The following is a 15,277-nucleotide window of genomic DNA, read 5'->3' as shown; positions in this document are numbered from 1 at the left end:
TTTCCTTCCTTAAGAAGGAATTTCGACTTCATGACCGACAGTATTATAAATACCTTCAATTCGCACATGCATGGCAAGCTGAACACATTCCCCCGGACCTCCTCCCTGACTATGACCCCTAGAACGCAGGCTCCTGATAGGGAAAATACAGGGTAAAGCAGTAACCTCCACTTATAAAAATATCAATAACAACATGCCTGACACCCTCCTATTACTGCAGGCCACATGGAAAGCTGAAATTGTAACACTTGATGGCCTGGACTGGGAGGCAGCATTGATGATCCCCTGAGAAGTGGCTATTAGAAACGGACTAAGGGGGTCATTCCAACCCTGGCGGTCATCGACCGCCAGGGTGGATGACCACGGAAGCACCGCCAACAGGCTGGCGGTGCTTCCCTGCCCATTCTGACGCGGCGGTAAAGCTGTGGTCAGAAAAGGGGATCCGGCGGTTTCCCGCCGGATTTCCCCTGTCTGGGCTGAATCTCAATGGCGGCGCATGGAGATTCCGACCCCCTTCCCGCCACCCTGTTTCTGGCGGTTTTTACCGCCAGGAACAGGATGGCGGGAACGGGTGTCGTGGGGCCCCTGGGGGCCCCTGCACTGACCATGCCACTGGCATGGCATGGGCAGTGCAGGGGCCCCCTAACAGGGCCCCACCATGATTTTCACTGTCTGCTTAGCACCCCATTCGGAGCCGGCTTCATTGTTGCAGGGCCTTTCCCGCTGGGCCGGCGGGCGCTCCTTTGGCGGGTGCCCGCCGGCCCAGCAGGAAAGCCAGAATGGCCTCCGCAGTCTTTTGACCGTGGAGCGGCCAAATGGCGGTGACCGCATGGCGGGCGGTGCGGTCAGAATGACCGCCTAAGTCTTACCTTCACAGAATGGGGAAAGTGGCCTCACTGAAGTGCTTGCATTGTGGGTACAATCAAGGTGACTTCATTCACACACTATGGACATGCCCATTCTTACAAACCTGCTGGCACCAAGTGCTCTCTGAGCTTGGCGCTATTCTGAGGGTGCAACTGCCTAGTGACCCCTAATATGTTCTGCTGGGAATACCGAGTGATGTGGACATACCACGACTGAAACTGCTGTTGTGTAATATGGGTCTGGTCGTGGCCAAATGGGACCTTGCTAGGTGGTGGGGCGCACTCAAGGCACCTGATATGAAGGAATGGTGGAAGGGAATGGATTTGTTCATGGCAGCAAGGAGTGGCCTATAAAAAATTGTAGTGGTTGCCCAAGCAAATTCTGGAAAATATGGGGGAGTTTGGATCGACTACTATGGATTGGCCATGGAGGATGAGGGATTTGCTCTACCCCTTTCCTCCAAAATAAGCACATTACCAAATGCATTATTCTGTATTCTGTAGAAATACTTCTGACAATATTACTGCTCTCGCTTTTGTTATTTAACAACATAATTGTTCTAGAAAACTGTGGTCTAACTGGCATGTTTTTAGAAGAAAGCCGCTAGGAAGAAGGACATAGGTAACGGGCGCTCACAGTAAGTCCATACAGTCGAGTTCACAGAATATTATTTGTCATGGTGCTCATGACAGGAGGATCTTCCTGACTCCTCCAATGTTTCAAAGGAAACTGACAGTAACAACAAACAGCTGTCAGAGCACTCACAAAAGTAAAATATAAGAGTATGGTGATGTAATAAATCCTCTGTGTGGAAGGCAATCACGCCAGGCTCTGGTTCAGGATAAATTTATTTCTTGAAGTAGTTCAATCATGATAGGAAAATGTCCTTGAAATCATATACAATTAGCCTCCACAGCCAACACGTGTTTCGTCCAATGAGAGATCCCTCTCACGGACTTCATCAGGGCTTAAAATCAGGTACTGCCTGTGTTCAACGGTACTCTTATCGTGGTCTAAGAAATCTCGTGTGATGAACGCAGTTAATTATCACATCCCAGTATAGTACTGCAGGAATCCTGATATGTAAACTTAATCAAATATGCTAGTATCTTTATGGGAACATCGTAGCCGTGGTCAGATCATTGCACGGCGTTCCCTGTGACCGAGATCTATCTTCGTAGAACGAGCGTCTGACATGTTTTAATGTTTTTCAGAAGCACCTGTTGGTGCCCATTACATTTATCTTTGTAAAAATCCAATACAAATATTTATATTAAAAAAAAAAGTAAACAGTTTTGATGCATTGACTACTACCGGAAAGATAAGGTTTGAACTAGTTCACAATTGTACCTTTGATGCTCATTCTGCTATATGGTGTGTGAAGCACAGTGTTATGTTTGGTAGTATTGAAGGCAGTCTCTAGCTCAAGAAGCAGCAGAATACAGTGTTTGCCTTCATTAAAGATATGTCCACTAGGATTTTGAGCATGGTGGTTTTATAGCACAGTCCAGATCTGAAGACGGATTGAAGCCAGGAATACATTTTCCAATGTGTATGTTCCAACTGAGTGACTGCAAGCTTTTCCATAAATTTAGCAAAGCAAAGAAAGGTAACAGTAGAATGGCTAAGTAGGTTTCAAGGTTATTCTGGTCTGCATTGTGTGTTGTTTTCAGAGGAAGACAGGCATGACCCAAAACATATGTTTGTCTTAATAATATGAATGTTTGTGGTATTTCTGAAGTGCTGACCTAGCTAAATGCAGTGGAGCTCTGTTCATGGTAAAAGTCCAGCAGTCAATAGGAGAGGTAGATGGTTTGTGAACCGTTCATGCAGCATCCCCTAAAGAGGTGAGTCTTCAACTCCTTTTGAACTGGAGCAGCGTTCTGGAGGTCCTAATGAATGCTTGGATACTGTTCCAGCTCCTGGGTGCATAGATGGAAAAGCCTTGCTTCCTTCCTACTGAAGGAATCTGAGGCAGTACTTTAACCCAGAGAGCAATGCATGATATCCAACCATAAGGGGAAAGGAATCAGCACATCAGTGTGATCCTTAGCAAGGGATGCTGGGATAGCTCCTAAGGAGTGCGGTAATGGTGTGGTTTGAAGGTAGCTAGCTTTAAGTCATGCTGCAAAATAGGACAGACATGGGTCCAAGTAGACGACATGGCTTTTCTGGAGAAAGTAGGGAAGTGCAGGTCAGAAGGGAGGCTGTGCAGTCAGTATTCTATCTGATGTTCTGGATTTTCTGAGAGAAATGTTTGGCAAGCTCTTTATAATGTGGAGCTGGCGGAAAGGGAGTCACTCTTTTAAAGTGCTCTCTGAGTCTGTTTATTTCATTCTGCAATTTTTGACTGAAGAAGGTTGAGTTAGTCTGAAATGGGAGTTTTTGTAGGCTTTCCTTTAGTTTCATAGAGATGTGAATTTGAATGGAGATGATGATTTTCTCCAACTTCTTTCCTACTTACAAAGGATTTTCTATGATTGCTTATTTCCATATTAAGGCATTGTGTGATTGTTAGGGTTCTTTGTGTATTTATTTCCATATTACACCAGTGCAGACATTTAATCTATCTTGGCAAGGTTAATTTTGTAAAAAATATTTTCAAATGCAATATATATGATTTAATATGCATTTACTCTCATTCTTGATTGTAGATATGGGGCATTAGTTATTGTTTTCCTATGTAGAGTCATTATATCATGATATCTATGAGCCAGTAGGCATTATTTTTTCATGGCCGATAACTTGACATTTTTCTTCACACATATTTCCTGTCTTATTTTACCTTCTTTCTAGCCCTTTGTAATTTGAATGTCTTCTTCTTCTTCATTGGTACTCACCTTTCACTTATCTATACTTGTCCTGCAGATAAGATGGTCTTGGAGTCCAATGAGCAGATTACAATTGTTGCAGGCCAGGACGGCCGGCATCTACTGACAATCCTGAAGGCGAGCCCCAGGGACGCTGGCCTGTACGAGTGTGCTGCTGCTAATGCCCTGGGCACCTCCACCAGTTCTTGCTCCGTGGCTGTGGCTCGTGAGTATAAAACAGAAAGGCACATAGGAGAGTGGTGGGGTGCTCATCTCATACCTTGTAAGAAGAAGGACAGACAGGTATTCATTAGCTTCAAAACATCTCCAGCTTAAAGCATTGAGTGTCAGTCTGTTGCTTTGGTGGGCAATTCCACGGTTGACCATTCTCAACCACCCTCTGAGTCAAATAAGATAAACATAGTTATTCTTTTGAAATATGAATGTCAATATGATTAGTTTGAATTCTCACCCCTGAGTCTTCACATAATATTTCTCGTTGATTGACCTGACACCCATGCCTTCAGCAAGTAGTGCAGAAAGATGGTAGAGCCTGAAGCAAACACTGGCTGTGCCACTAAATGCAAAACAGGAAGAGTCTTGGATGTGCCTAGACAAAAGCCAGGGATGCAGTCCCTGAGATGCAGTTTCTTCTGGTGCTCTTATCTTTTGCTCTCTCACCTCCACCATATGCAACAAGCCAACCCACCAATCAGCGTTTCCTGGGTTGCAATCTTGTATGAAGTGAGTGCTGCAGTCATTGATGCATATGTAAGGGAAACATTTCACACACAAAGGAAGACACATCACATTGTTATTTATTGTTTATCAGACAACTTAACAAAATGTGCACAGCAAGATAATGGATGAAAATAATTAGTTTCCGTCCTCTGCCCACCTGGTAGCAGAAAGGCCACCCTAGAGCAAGCAAGTAGAATGGCCTTAGTGATTGCTTGAAAGGATCTCCTTTAAAAACCTTTCATTAACTCTCAGAGCAGTTTGAGGATAAGAATCCTGTCATATTATCTTGCAGCAAGATACATATTAGAATATAGTATACCTTTGAAAGTTCCTCTTATACATTCTGCAGATATTAATATCTCAGTACAGAATTAAGCCAGAAAATCCATAGCTGATTAAGCCTCATAACATCAGTAAACTATCTCCTTTCCGTTTGAAAAAAACAATACATGTCTTTTAAGTCTGTCTGACCAATGAGGACCAAGGGCTCATGTATAAAGATATGCCTAAAAATCCTGAATATATTGGTTATGGAGGTTTGTTCTCATGGGTTTCCCATCTACTAGGCTCTATCATTTCCCAAACAAGAAGTACTTAAACATCATATATTTAAAGGATATCTAGAATTCTTTGCAACATTAATACCAACCATGTATGTGTGACACCAACTTCAGCATTGTTTGATTAGCTTCAGGGACCTTGGGCTTAACCATTGATTTGTTGCCTCACATTTAAATGGGATTCCCCTAAGCACATGGAAATTATCAATGATTGAACTAATGTAATATTTTCAGCTTGCTCTGTTCTTGACTAAATCACATGACGTGTTTCGAAACATGCTGAGGCTGCACTGTGTGTTCTCCATTATTGTATCTTTTATAGATTCACATGCTTGAATCTTCCCTGCCACCATGGTGGAAGTCCCACAGTAACTGTAAAAGCAGTGCTAAAGCATTGAACGCAGTTGAAAACACAGTAGCAGTTAGAAGCCAGTTCACATTGACTTAATACATCCAAACTTCAGCCAGTCAGAGAAGAGACCCAATAGCACTCATCCCCTGCAGAGCCAACATACCTCAGATTTTTTACCGCATGTCATGTGTTAGGGAGTCTTCCGGAGCTCTACTCAGTTACAGTGTGTCACTGTTAACCTTTTGACCTGCAGTTTCCAGTTCATCTCTTCAGCGACTACCATCATCTAAGGTACAGTTTGGAAATGTGTTTGGCTGTGTTTTTCATACAGAATATCTGAGTCAAAAAAGGGCTTTTTAGGCCTTGTAAGACTTGTGGAAAATCCAGCCTCTATTCTTAGGATCCACACAAAGAATACCTGTACTGTTTTGATCCAAACCATCATCCCAAAGAATGCAAGTGCTGTTGTACTTTTTCTGTGAAAACCCTCAAAGACCATGAGGGAAGATTACGTCTGTGGCTATGGAAGAAGAAAGCTGTCTCTGACTCAAGTTCAGAGTGTGAGGAAAAGACTCATACCACCTCTACAAAAAGGAAAGTGGGAGAATCATTGTCTTCTCACAACGACTCTAATAAAATCTAGGTCTCACAGCAGAGAGACTAGTGAGGAGGAAAGACCAAGAAAGGAGCCAGCTGGCCCTTTTTCTTCTCTTCAGAGATTGTTTTCAACACCTCCCTCTGCTCCTCATACTCCATTCCAGGAGTCCTTTTCGGAAACAATTCGACCGTCGATGGCACCCTCGGCGATAAATGTACCACCGAAGGTGTCTATGTCACCAGCATCCGCACTATTGACAGTGTTGATGATGACTTCCACTACATCGACGATCAAGACGACGATGGCTGCTGCATCATCACCGAAAACTGTGGCGACGACACCGTCGTCGACAAAGACAAGACCATCTCCGATGACAAAGGTTTAATCGTTGACCACTCTGATGCAGGGGGCCTCATCAGCTGCTGCACCATTGACAGAGATTCCTATCAGCGCTGTGTCATCGGCACTGCCATTGATGACCCTGTCAATGGGAGGAACTGACACTTTTCATGCATAAATTCATCTATGCCTTAGGACTGTTCCAAAATTTCTCCACTGCTTCCAGCACGTCTTCTGGAGTATCAGGAACCTGAGGATGAGGGTATGTTTGGCCCTGCATACAGCCCTTCGCAGCTGAGAGTAAAATGTTGGAATCCGAAGACAAAGAAGTGGAAGGTGATCAGTCAGCCTACCTGGAAGGCGATTATTCTTTCTCTGATAGGAGGCATCAGCAATTTGATAAGTTCCAGGACCATTATCCCTATGAGGACTAGGAGGATGAGCAGCATCATGTTCAGGAACCTTCCTGAACCTTTTTCCTATTCCTATATTCCTATCACGCTGGTCACAAATTTACACATGATGTTAAATTACTAGTACAAAAGATTCACTGATGATATCCCCTCTCAGCAGCCTCCACCCAGGCAGAAAGGCACTGAAGCAATTCCTACTCCATAAAGTACGCATAGGCCTAAGAAAGACAGACCTATACCACCGCCAATATCAATTCCAGATACTTTCCAGGACAGCAGTGATCAGCAATTGGGAGAGGGGAGGATTCAAATAAATCCTATTGACCATGATGAGTGGGATGATTACGTTGCACCACTGCCAGCATCTCCTACCCCGCCAGCGGCTGATTCACTGCCTGCCAGCATTGGCATTTTCCACGATTTGTTTGACAAAGCATCTAAGCGCTTCGACTTGCCTATGCCAGCTAAGCAAACAGAGGGGGTTATTCCAACTTTGGAGGAAGTGGTAATCCGTCCCAAAAGTGACGGTAAAGTGACGGATATACCACCAGCCGTATTACGAGTCCATTATATCCTATGGAACTCGTAATACGGCTGGTGGTAAATCCGTCACATTTAGGACGGATTACCACCTCCTCCAAAGTTGGAATAACCCCCAGAGTGTTTTCTCTACAACTTTAAGGCAGGAACACAACACACTATTTGGGCCACCCCTATCATAGATTTTATATGGCAGAAAGGCCTAAAGTTGATGAAGGCACCAGTGTCTATGGCAGCTGTCATTCCAGAACTGGATTAGAAGTAAAAAGCTCTTGAGAGTTCCCCTACATGTCTTATTGGTCATCCCGACCAGATTCTGTCGTCATGTAAGCTGCTCATAGAATCCTTTGTCACCATGCTCAGTCCCTCCTGATAAGGAAGGCCGCTGGCTTGACATTATTGGCAAAATGTTTGCCGCAATGGCAGATACTTTGATCAGATCCTCCAAAGCCATAGCTATCCTGGGTAGATATGACCAGCAGATGTGGTCTGACATCTTGTTGCTGCTAGGTCTGGGTGATGTTCGGTGAGTTCCCCAATGACGAACTCCACGAAGAGACCAAAAAACTCTGCCACGGAACGCAGAGTTCCACAAGCGTTGGAGTGTGTTAGGTCATGCCCTTTTTGCTGATTTTTAGTGCCGGGTGTTTGTCCCGTGCTGAAAAATCAGGCGGAAAGGCACCATCCCGCAGCACAAGAGGGCGCTGCTCCTTTTTTGCCACTCAAGTAGATTTTCTACTCGAGCGGCACCCTCCTCAACATAAACAGAAGGTTTCTCAATGCGAATGGTAGCGACTTCCATGACCGCCCACGTTAAGAAATCTCGCTTGGAGGTGGTCTAAGATTTTCTTCACTTGCGCTGGCCAACTTAATGTTGGCAAGCGTGAATGAGGAAAAAAAACCTACACTCCAATAAGCAGAGTTTTTCAGAACTCCGCGCTCTAAGCAGAGACTGAGTGGGAAAAACTCTGCAAACTCCGCAAGCGGAGTTCACCGTCCACCCCTAGTCGCTGCTGGACTGTCTCCCTGAGGACAACAAACATGAGGTGAGAGAGATCCTGGCAGAAGGTGAAAAAGCCTCTTCCAAGACCATAGATGTGGCCATGGATATTTCTTCCACAGCCTTCAGGCAAATGGCTGGAGTGGTGGTATTGAGGTGCTAAGGTTGTCTTAAAGTGACTACATTCCGGCCAAGATACTTGACATGCCGTTCAACGGAGAGTACCTTTTTGGAAAACACGTTGACAACACATTGCAGTCGATCAAGTCAGACACTGACATGGCTAAGTCGTTGGGAAGCTTACAGCAGAGGAGGTTCTGGCCCTTTTGAGGCAGTGGTAGAGGCCAATATATCTACGGACTTAATACCCAACATCAGTTTCAGCCCAACTCTAAACAGAGTTTTTGCTTACAGTATCCATCACAGTCCTACAGGCCAACCACAATGGCCACATATTCTAGGCAGCCAGGGCGTCGACACCTATCAGCAGGAGGAAAATCTCAAGATAACAACAGACGACAATGAAGTACTGCAGGTCCCTGTCACCACAGTCCCACGTCAACTCAACCACAAGTTATCCAAATTATTAATTCCTATCTTCCAACAAATGGGTGGTGGATGTATTCCAGCCCAGTCACACCCTGGAATTTGTTTACAAACCTCCAAATTTTCCTCTTCGGAAGACGTCCCATTGTCTTCTTCCAATTTTCAAAAAATAAATCTGATAACTTCTCTCCAAATAAGCAATAGAGGCGATGCCGCACAACCAGCGGAATCATGGTCTTTAATTCCAATTCTTTAAGGTCAAAAAGAAGTCAGGGAAGCGGTGGCATGTAATGGATCTCCGGTTGTTGAACAAGCTCATCAAGAAAACAACCTTTCAAAATGCTATCTCTTCAAGAGATTTTGCAGATGATGGACACAGGGGACTATCTCTCTTCCCTACATCTACGGGCCGCAAACTTTCACGTGCCAGTACATCTGAAACATAGAAGGTTTCTCAGGTTCAAGGTGACAGGTTGGCATTATCAATTCAAGGAGCTCCTCTTCGGGTTAAAATCAGTTGTCACCAGGTATTCCCCTGCCTGGATGATTGGTTAATCAAAGGTCCCTCTTTTCAGTCAGCAAAGAAGTCCATGGAGGCCTGCCTCCATCTGTTTTAAACCCTAGGTCTCAAGCTCCACAGTGAAAAATCATCCCTTGCCCCTTCCCGATCGCTGCTGTTTTTAGAAGCAGTCCTGGATACCAAGCTTTCAAAGGCCTTTCCCACAGAAGAAAGAATTGCCCGATTGCAGACACTAAAACGAGCACTCTCTTTAAAAAGGTGCGTTTCTGTAAGGACATGCAAATCCTTGCTGGGGATGATGTCATCCTGCATCCCGTTAATTCACAATGCGCAGTGGGCACAATCTTGGGATTCTTTCGGGGACATCATTTTGATAACCCCTGAGATGTGGTCAGCCATGTCCTGGTGAATGGTAAAACAGAACATCTCGAAGAGTCTCTCCTTCCTGCTTGCAGAGCCCCAGGTAGTGATGGGGATTCTTCCATGAAAGGAGGGGGAGCACACCTACAGGATCTGGAGGTCCATGGAAAGTGGTCCAGTCAGGAAAAACTATGTCACATAAATCTACTAGATTTGAAGTTGGTTTTCTGAGGTCTTCAGGCCTTTCTTCCAAGGTTAAGAGGTTTGTCAGTTCTTGTCAGGACAGACAATACTACCACCAAGTTTTATCTGCAAAAACAGGGGGGAACGAGATCTCAAGTTCTCTCACTCCAAGCACAGCATATATCTGAGTGGCTGATAGCCAACAACATGTTAATGAAAGTAGAACATGTCCCAGGAGTGCCAAACGAGTGGACGATTCCCTCATCAGAGAAAACAAGCAATGTCACAAGTGGGAACTCAGCGAGAGAATGTTTTTCAGTCTTTGGAGTATCCTACCCTAGATCTACATACCTCAACAAAAAATGCAAGCTCTTGGCCAGTAGATCACCTCAGCCAGGTTCTTGGCGGAACTCCTTCCATGTCTCATGGGCAGGGATGTTCGCTTTCCTGTTTCCCCTGTTTTCATTCATTCCAAAGGTCCTACAGAAAATGAAAAGGGAGCCATGCCGGCTCATTCTAATCGCCCCAACGTGGGCGAGGCAGTTCTGGTACACCGAGCTTCACCGCCTATCAGAGTGCTCACACAGACAGTTCCAGCCGACGGAGGATCTCCTCTTAATGTTAATAGACAAGTGCCACGTGGTTCACCTACAAATTCACACTCTCAATTTGTCGTTCCATCTCCTCACCACGCTTTAATTCAGAGCTCTAACAATTTCTGATGAATACAAATCAACCCTTCAATAGGCTCAAGCTCTTTCTACACTCAACTGTCCCTCAGCAAAATGGAAAGAATTCTGCTCATGGTGTGCTTCTCAGTCTTGCCATCCTTTCTTGTCAACACCTGAGCAGATTCGCCTTACCTATTACATCTTGCCAAATCAGCTCTTACACGTCCTTCAGTGAAGGTACACCTGCGGTAATTGTCAGATACAGACAGCGTGCTGGGCGCTTGTCATTGTGCAGGCTCGTGAAAGAGTTTATGAAGGGCGCATTCACAGCTTATCCTCCTATCAAACCTCCTCCAGCGCTCTGGCAGCTGAATACTGTCTTGTCATAACTCATGAGATCTCCATTCAAGCCAATGCATAAGGCTTTCACCATAAAAGAACCTTACCTACAGTTTTTGGAAGACAGTGTAATTCTGCTCTCTAATCCGTCATTCATCCCCAAGGTACCTACACCATTTCATCTCAATGAACCAGTCATTTTGCCTTCTTTTTTCTCTAATCTTTCTTCCCCTGCAGAGAAAGCCTTGCATTCATTAGACATTAAGGGCTTGATTACCGCATTGGCAGATGAGATACTCCGTCACAAACGTGACGGATATCCAATTCGCTGTATTACAAGTTCCATTATATCCTATGGAACTTGTAAAACGGCGGACAGGATATCCGTCACGTTTGTGGTGGAGTATCCCATCCGCGGAGGTCGTAATCAGGCCCTAAGTGTTGTTTAAAGTTCTACTTGCAAAGCACAGGAACCTCTCGAAAGTCAAATCAATTGCTCATTTGTTTCTTTGCTCCAAGAAAGGGTCAAGCCTTCACGTTGCTCGCTGTTTCTCCTCAACTATAGTCTTCTGTCATGAGAAGCTGGAGGTCCCCTGGTTGCAAAGGTGGAGGCTCACTCAACTTAGAATGTTGCAAAGTCATCAGCCCTGTTCGTAGAAGTATCTCTTCCCAACATCTGCAGGGCTGCGACATGGGCGAACGCCCATACCTTCATGAAGCATTACTGCCTGGATGCCTGGAATAAGGCAGATGTAGCAGTTGGCCAGGCTACCCTCTGAAGACTGTTGTCATAAAGTATGCAGCTATTATGCACAAACCTTCTGTATTTTTTCAGTTTGTGATTGTTTACCAGTTTATGGGCTATTATTATGGTTCCTTCATGCTATACTATATCTTTCTTGAGTTTGTACAATTTCACTGTCTTAGTTTGACTATTTACGTATTTAAGTTTGTGTATCATGGTGGGATGGTTCGCCTAGCCCACCGCCATTATTCATTGGATGCTGCTGACTAGTCTGATTCAAGCATGTGAATCTATAAAAGATATAGGGGGTGATTCTAAGTCTGGCGGGCGGCGGAGGCCGCCCGCCAGACTTCCCCCTCCAAAATACCGCTCCGCGGTCGGAAGACCGCTGAGGGTATTCTGGGTTTTGCACTGGGCTGGCGGGCGACCGCCAAAAGGCCGCCCGCCAGCCCAGTGCAAAACTACCTTCCCACGAGGACGCCGGCTCCGAATGGAGCCGGCAGAGTGGGAAGGTGCGACGGGTGAAGTGGCACCCGTCGCGAATTTCACTGTCTGCAATGCAGACATTGAAATTCTTTGTGGGGCCCTCTTACGGGGGCCCCTGCAGTGCCCATGCCATTGGCATGGGCACTGCAGGGGCCCCCAGGGGCCCCACGACAACCCATACCGCCATCCTGTTCCTGGCGGGCGAACCGCCAGGAACAGGATGGCGGTATGGGCTGTCAGAATCCCCATGGCGGCGCAACGAGCTGCGCCGCCATGGAGGATTCAAATGGGCAGCGGAAAACCGGCGGGAGACCGCCGGTTTTCCACTTCTGACCGCGGTCAAACCGCCGCGGTCAGAATGCCCAGCGGGGCACCGCCAGCCTGTTGGTGGTGCCCCCGTCATTTTAGCCCTGGCGGTCTTGGACCGCCAGGGTTAGAATGACCCCCATAATACTGGAGAAGAAGCAAGTTACTTACCTGTACACTGTGGTTCTCCAGTATTGATATATATTTTATATATTCACATGCAATCTTCCTTCCTCCCATTCAGATTCACTTGTGTTTGAAATCTGAGATATGGTGGCTCTGCAGGTGATGAGTGCTACAGTGTATCTGCTCTGATTGGCTGAAGTTTGGGTGTTTTAAATCAATCCAAATTGGCTAATAACGGCTATTGTTTTTTCAATTAAGTTTAATGCTAAAGCTTTAGCACTGCTTTTATTACTGTTACCATGTGCCTCCCACCATGACAACGGGGAAGATTCAAGCCTGTGAATCTCTAAAAGATGCACTACTGGAGACCCACAGTATACAGGTAAGTAATGTGTTTCTTGCACTCTGTTAAGGGTACTCAGGGATAGCTTTGGCATTTGGTTCATTTTGCAACAAAACAGATTTTTGCTTCTGATTTAAAAAATAATCATGCATGTCTTTCGTTCCCACAACTGTCACAGAAATCTTGTCACCTTTCTAAACAATTGAACTTAAGTTAACACACATTTTGGACCATTTTATAAATAACATTGCAACTCTACCCTCTTCTGAGCATCACAGAAAGATGGTTGAGGTGCTAGCACACGTATCTTATAGAATTTTACTGTGTACTTGTGGAGAATTGTTCCACAAACATTTAACTCCACATGAAGCAGATGTTCAGAAATTAGCTGAATGCTTCTCAGCTATTATTCTCAATATTTTTAATATGAACTTCTTCCTTTATTCAAAGTGGATCTTGAATAAGCTTTTGCATATAGAAGCAGAAAGCCTTCTATGGAGTATACAAAAGTGAAATTGTAGACATACCCATGTTTTTGTCTTCCTTAGGACTCCCAGGCAAACCTGGAACACCAGAGATTCCTCAGAAATACAAGAACACCGTACTGGTACTGTGGAAGCCAGCTGAGAGCTATGCCCCATCTACCTACACGCTAGAGTGCAGTATGAGCGGTAAGGAACACCCGCTGCACCATAGAGTGTGTTGACACAAGTAGGATGATGCAGACAGTGGATATCAAAATATTTTGGTGCTTTCTGTATTATAGGATAGTTTGTGGTACATTTCTGTACTTTCTTAACATGGATATGTTCTGGGGTGAGCGAAAATGGTCCCAAGACTCCAAAAACTACGCAGACATCTCTAGGCAATCCAGAGACAGCATTTACTAAACCGCAACAGGGAGAAAAACACCGCAGGCTACACCTCAGCCCGTCACACCTTGCCTCCACGGTTTTTCTCGAATGCGTGTTCAAAGACAGACCTTTTTATACAGTTTGACACAAAACTTTATTGCACATCCTAGATAATTGTTATATATTTAGAATGCAAAAACACTTGAAAATATGTGACACCATAACCCCGAATTCCTGAGATAGTACATTGAACATTCTTTATTATAGATTTGACAATACTTTATGACACGGTATTCCAGTGCTTAATTTGTAAATAAAAAGGTGACTGTGCCCAAAGCCCTCTTCTTAAACACGCGGCTGCTGCAATTAAATATGGAAACACAGAAACTGAGGATGGCGTAATCCTGAAGCCATCTTGGGCCTCTTCAATCCATTTACATCCACTCCCTGCCCCTTCAGCTGACTCTTGCAGATTTCTGCTTTTCCCCTTTCTGACGCTTTTTCGTTTTTCTCCTCCTCCGTCTTTCCCATATAAGTCTTTTTCTCGCTTGAGGCAGAAGAATAAGCCCCGGTCCTCAAAAATAAGTGCCCGTGCTCAGCACCGGAAACAACAAGCACACATTAAGCACTGCAGTATTCCTTGACCCATGAATGTGTGCATGTTTTGCGCCAGCTGTAATTTACGTTGTTGGGAAATGGCCCTCTCTGAAGGGTTACCCCAAACGTTTTGCCTTCCTCCTCCTCTTTTTCTGCCCTAATTTTTGCTGGCTTTAGGACTCTGGACACTTTACCACTGCTAACAAGTGCTAAAGTGCATGTGCTCTCTCCCTAAAACATAACATTGGCTCATACCCAGTTTACTTGAAAGTCCCTAGTAAAGTGCACTACATGTGCCCAGCGCCTGTACATTAAATGCTACTAGTGGGCTTGCAGCACTGATTGTGCCACCCACATAAGTAGCCCCATAATCATGTCTCAGGTTTGCCATTGCAAGGCCTGGGTGTGCAGTTTCACTGCCACTTCGACTTGGCATCTAAAAGTACTTGCCAAGCCGTAAACTCCCCTTTTTCTACATATTTCACCCCTAAGATAGGCCCTAGGTAACCCATAGGGCAGAGTGCTATGTAAGTAAAAGGCACGGCATGTGTCTATGTGTTTTACGTGTCCTGGTAGTGGAAACTCACCAAGTCATTTTCCACTACTGTGATGCCTACTCCTTTCATAGATTAGAATTATTACTGCCCTCATATGCTTTTGAGTGGTAGATTCTGCTCTGTACGGATTAGCCAGGTCATATTTAGTATGGCCAGACTGGTAATAGGAAATCCTGCTTACTGGTGAGGTTGGATTTATTATTACTATTTTAGAAATGCCACTTTTAGAAAGTGGGCATTTCTCTGCACTTACTACCATCTGTGCTTTACAGCCTGTCTCCAATCCACGTCTGGTCTGGTTGACAGCTCCACTTCTGCATTCTACCCAGACAACCACAAACATAGGACACTCAGGGGGTTATTATCACCCTGGTGGTCGGTGATAATGTAGCGGTATTACCGCCAACAGGCTGAAGCCAACCTG

General features: G+C 45.0%; 1 protein-coding gene across 2 annotated transcripts in view; it reads left to right on the top strand.

Annotated features, from left to right (window-relative positions):
* The window catches only part of SPEG (striated muscle enriched protein kinase), a 1,321,813-nt gene that overhangs the window by 1,100,782 nt on the left and 205,754 nt on the right, over nucleotides 1–15,277 (top strand). For both annotated transcript variants that reach the window (XM_069227158.1, XM_069227157.1), the window contains exons 33-34: nucleotides 3,736–3,903; nucleotides 13,394–13,516. In XM_069227158.1, the coding sequence (XP_069083259.1) occupies nucleotides 3,736–3,903; nucleotides 13,394–13,516 (291 nt within the window). The remainder of the gene's footprint in view (nucleotides 1–3,735; nucleotides 3,904–13,393; nucleotides 13,517–15,277) is intronic.

Source organism: Pleurodeles waltl, chromosome 3_2 (genome assembly GCF_031143425.1).
Source record: "Pleurodeles waltl isolate 20211129_DDA chromosome 3_2, aPleWal1.hap1.20221129, whole genome shotgun sequence".
In the NCBI taxonomy this organism is placed as follows: Eukaryota; Metazoa; Chordata; class Amphibia; order Caudata; family Salamandridae; genus Pleurodeles; species Pleurodeles waltl.
The sequence above is the reverse complement of the archived record's forward strand: the minus strand, read 5'-3'. Positions and strand labels throughout refer to the sequence as shown.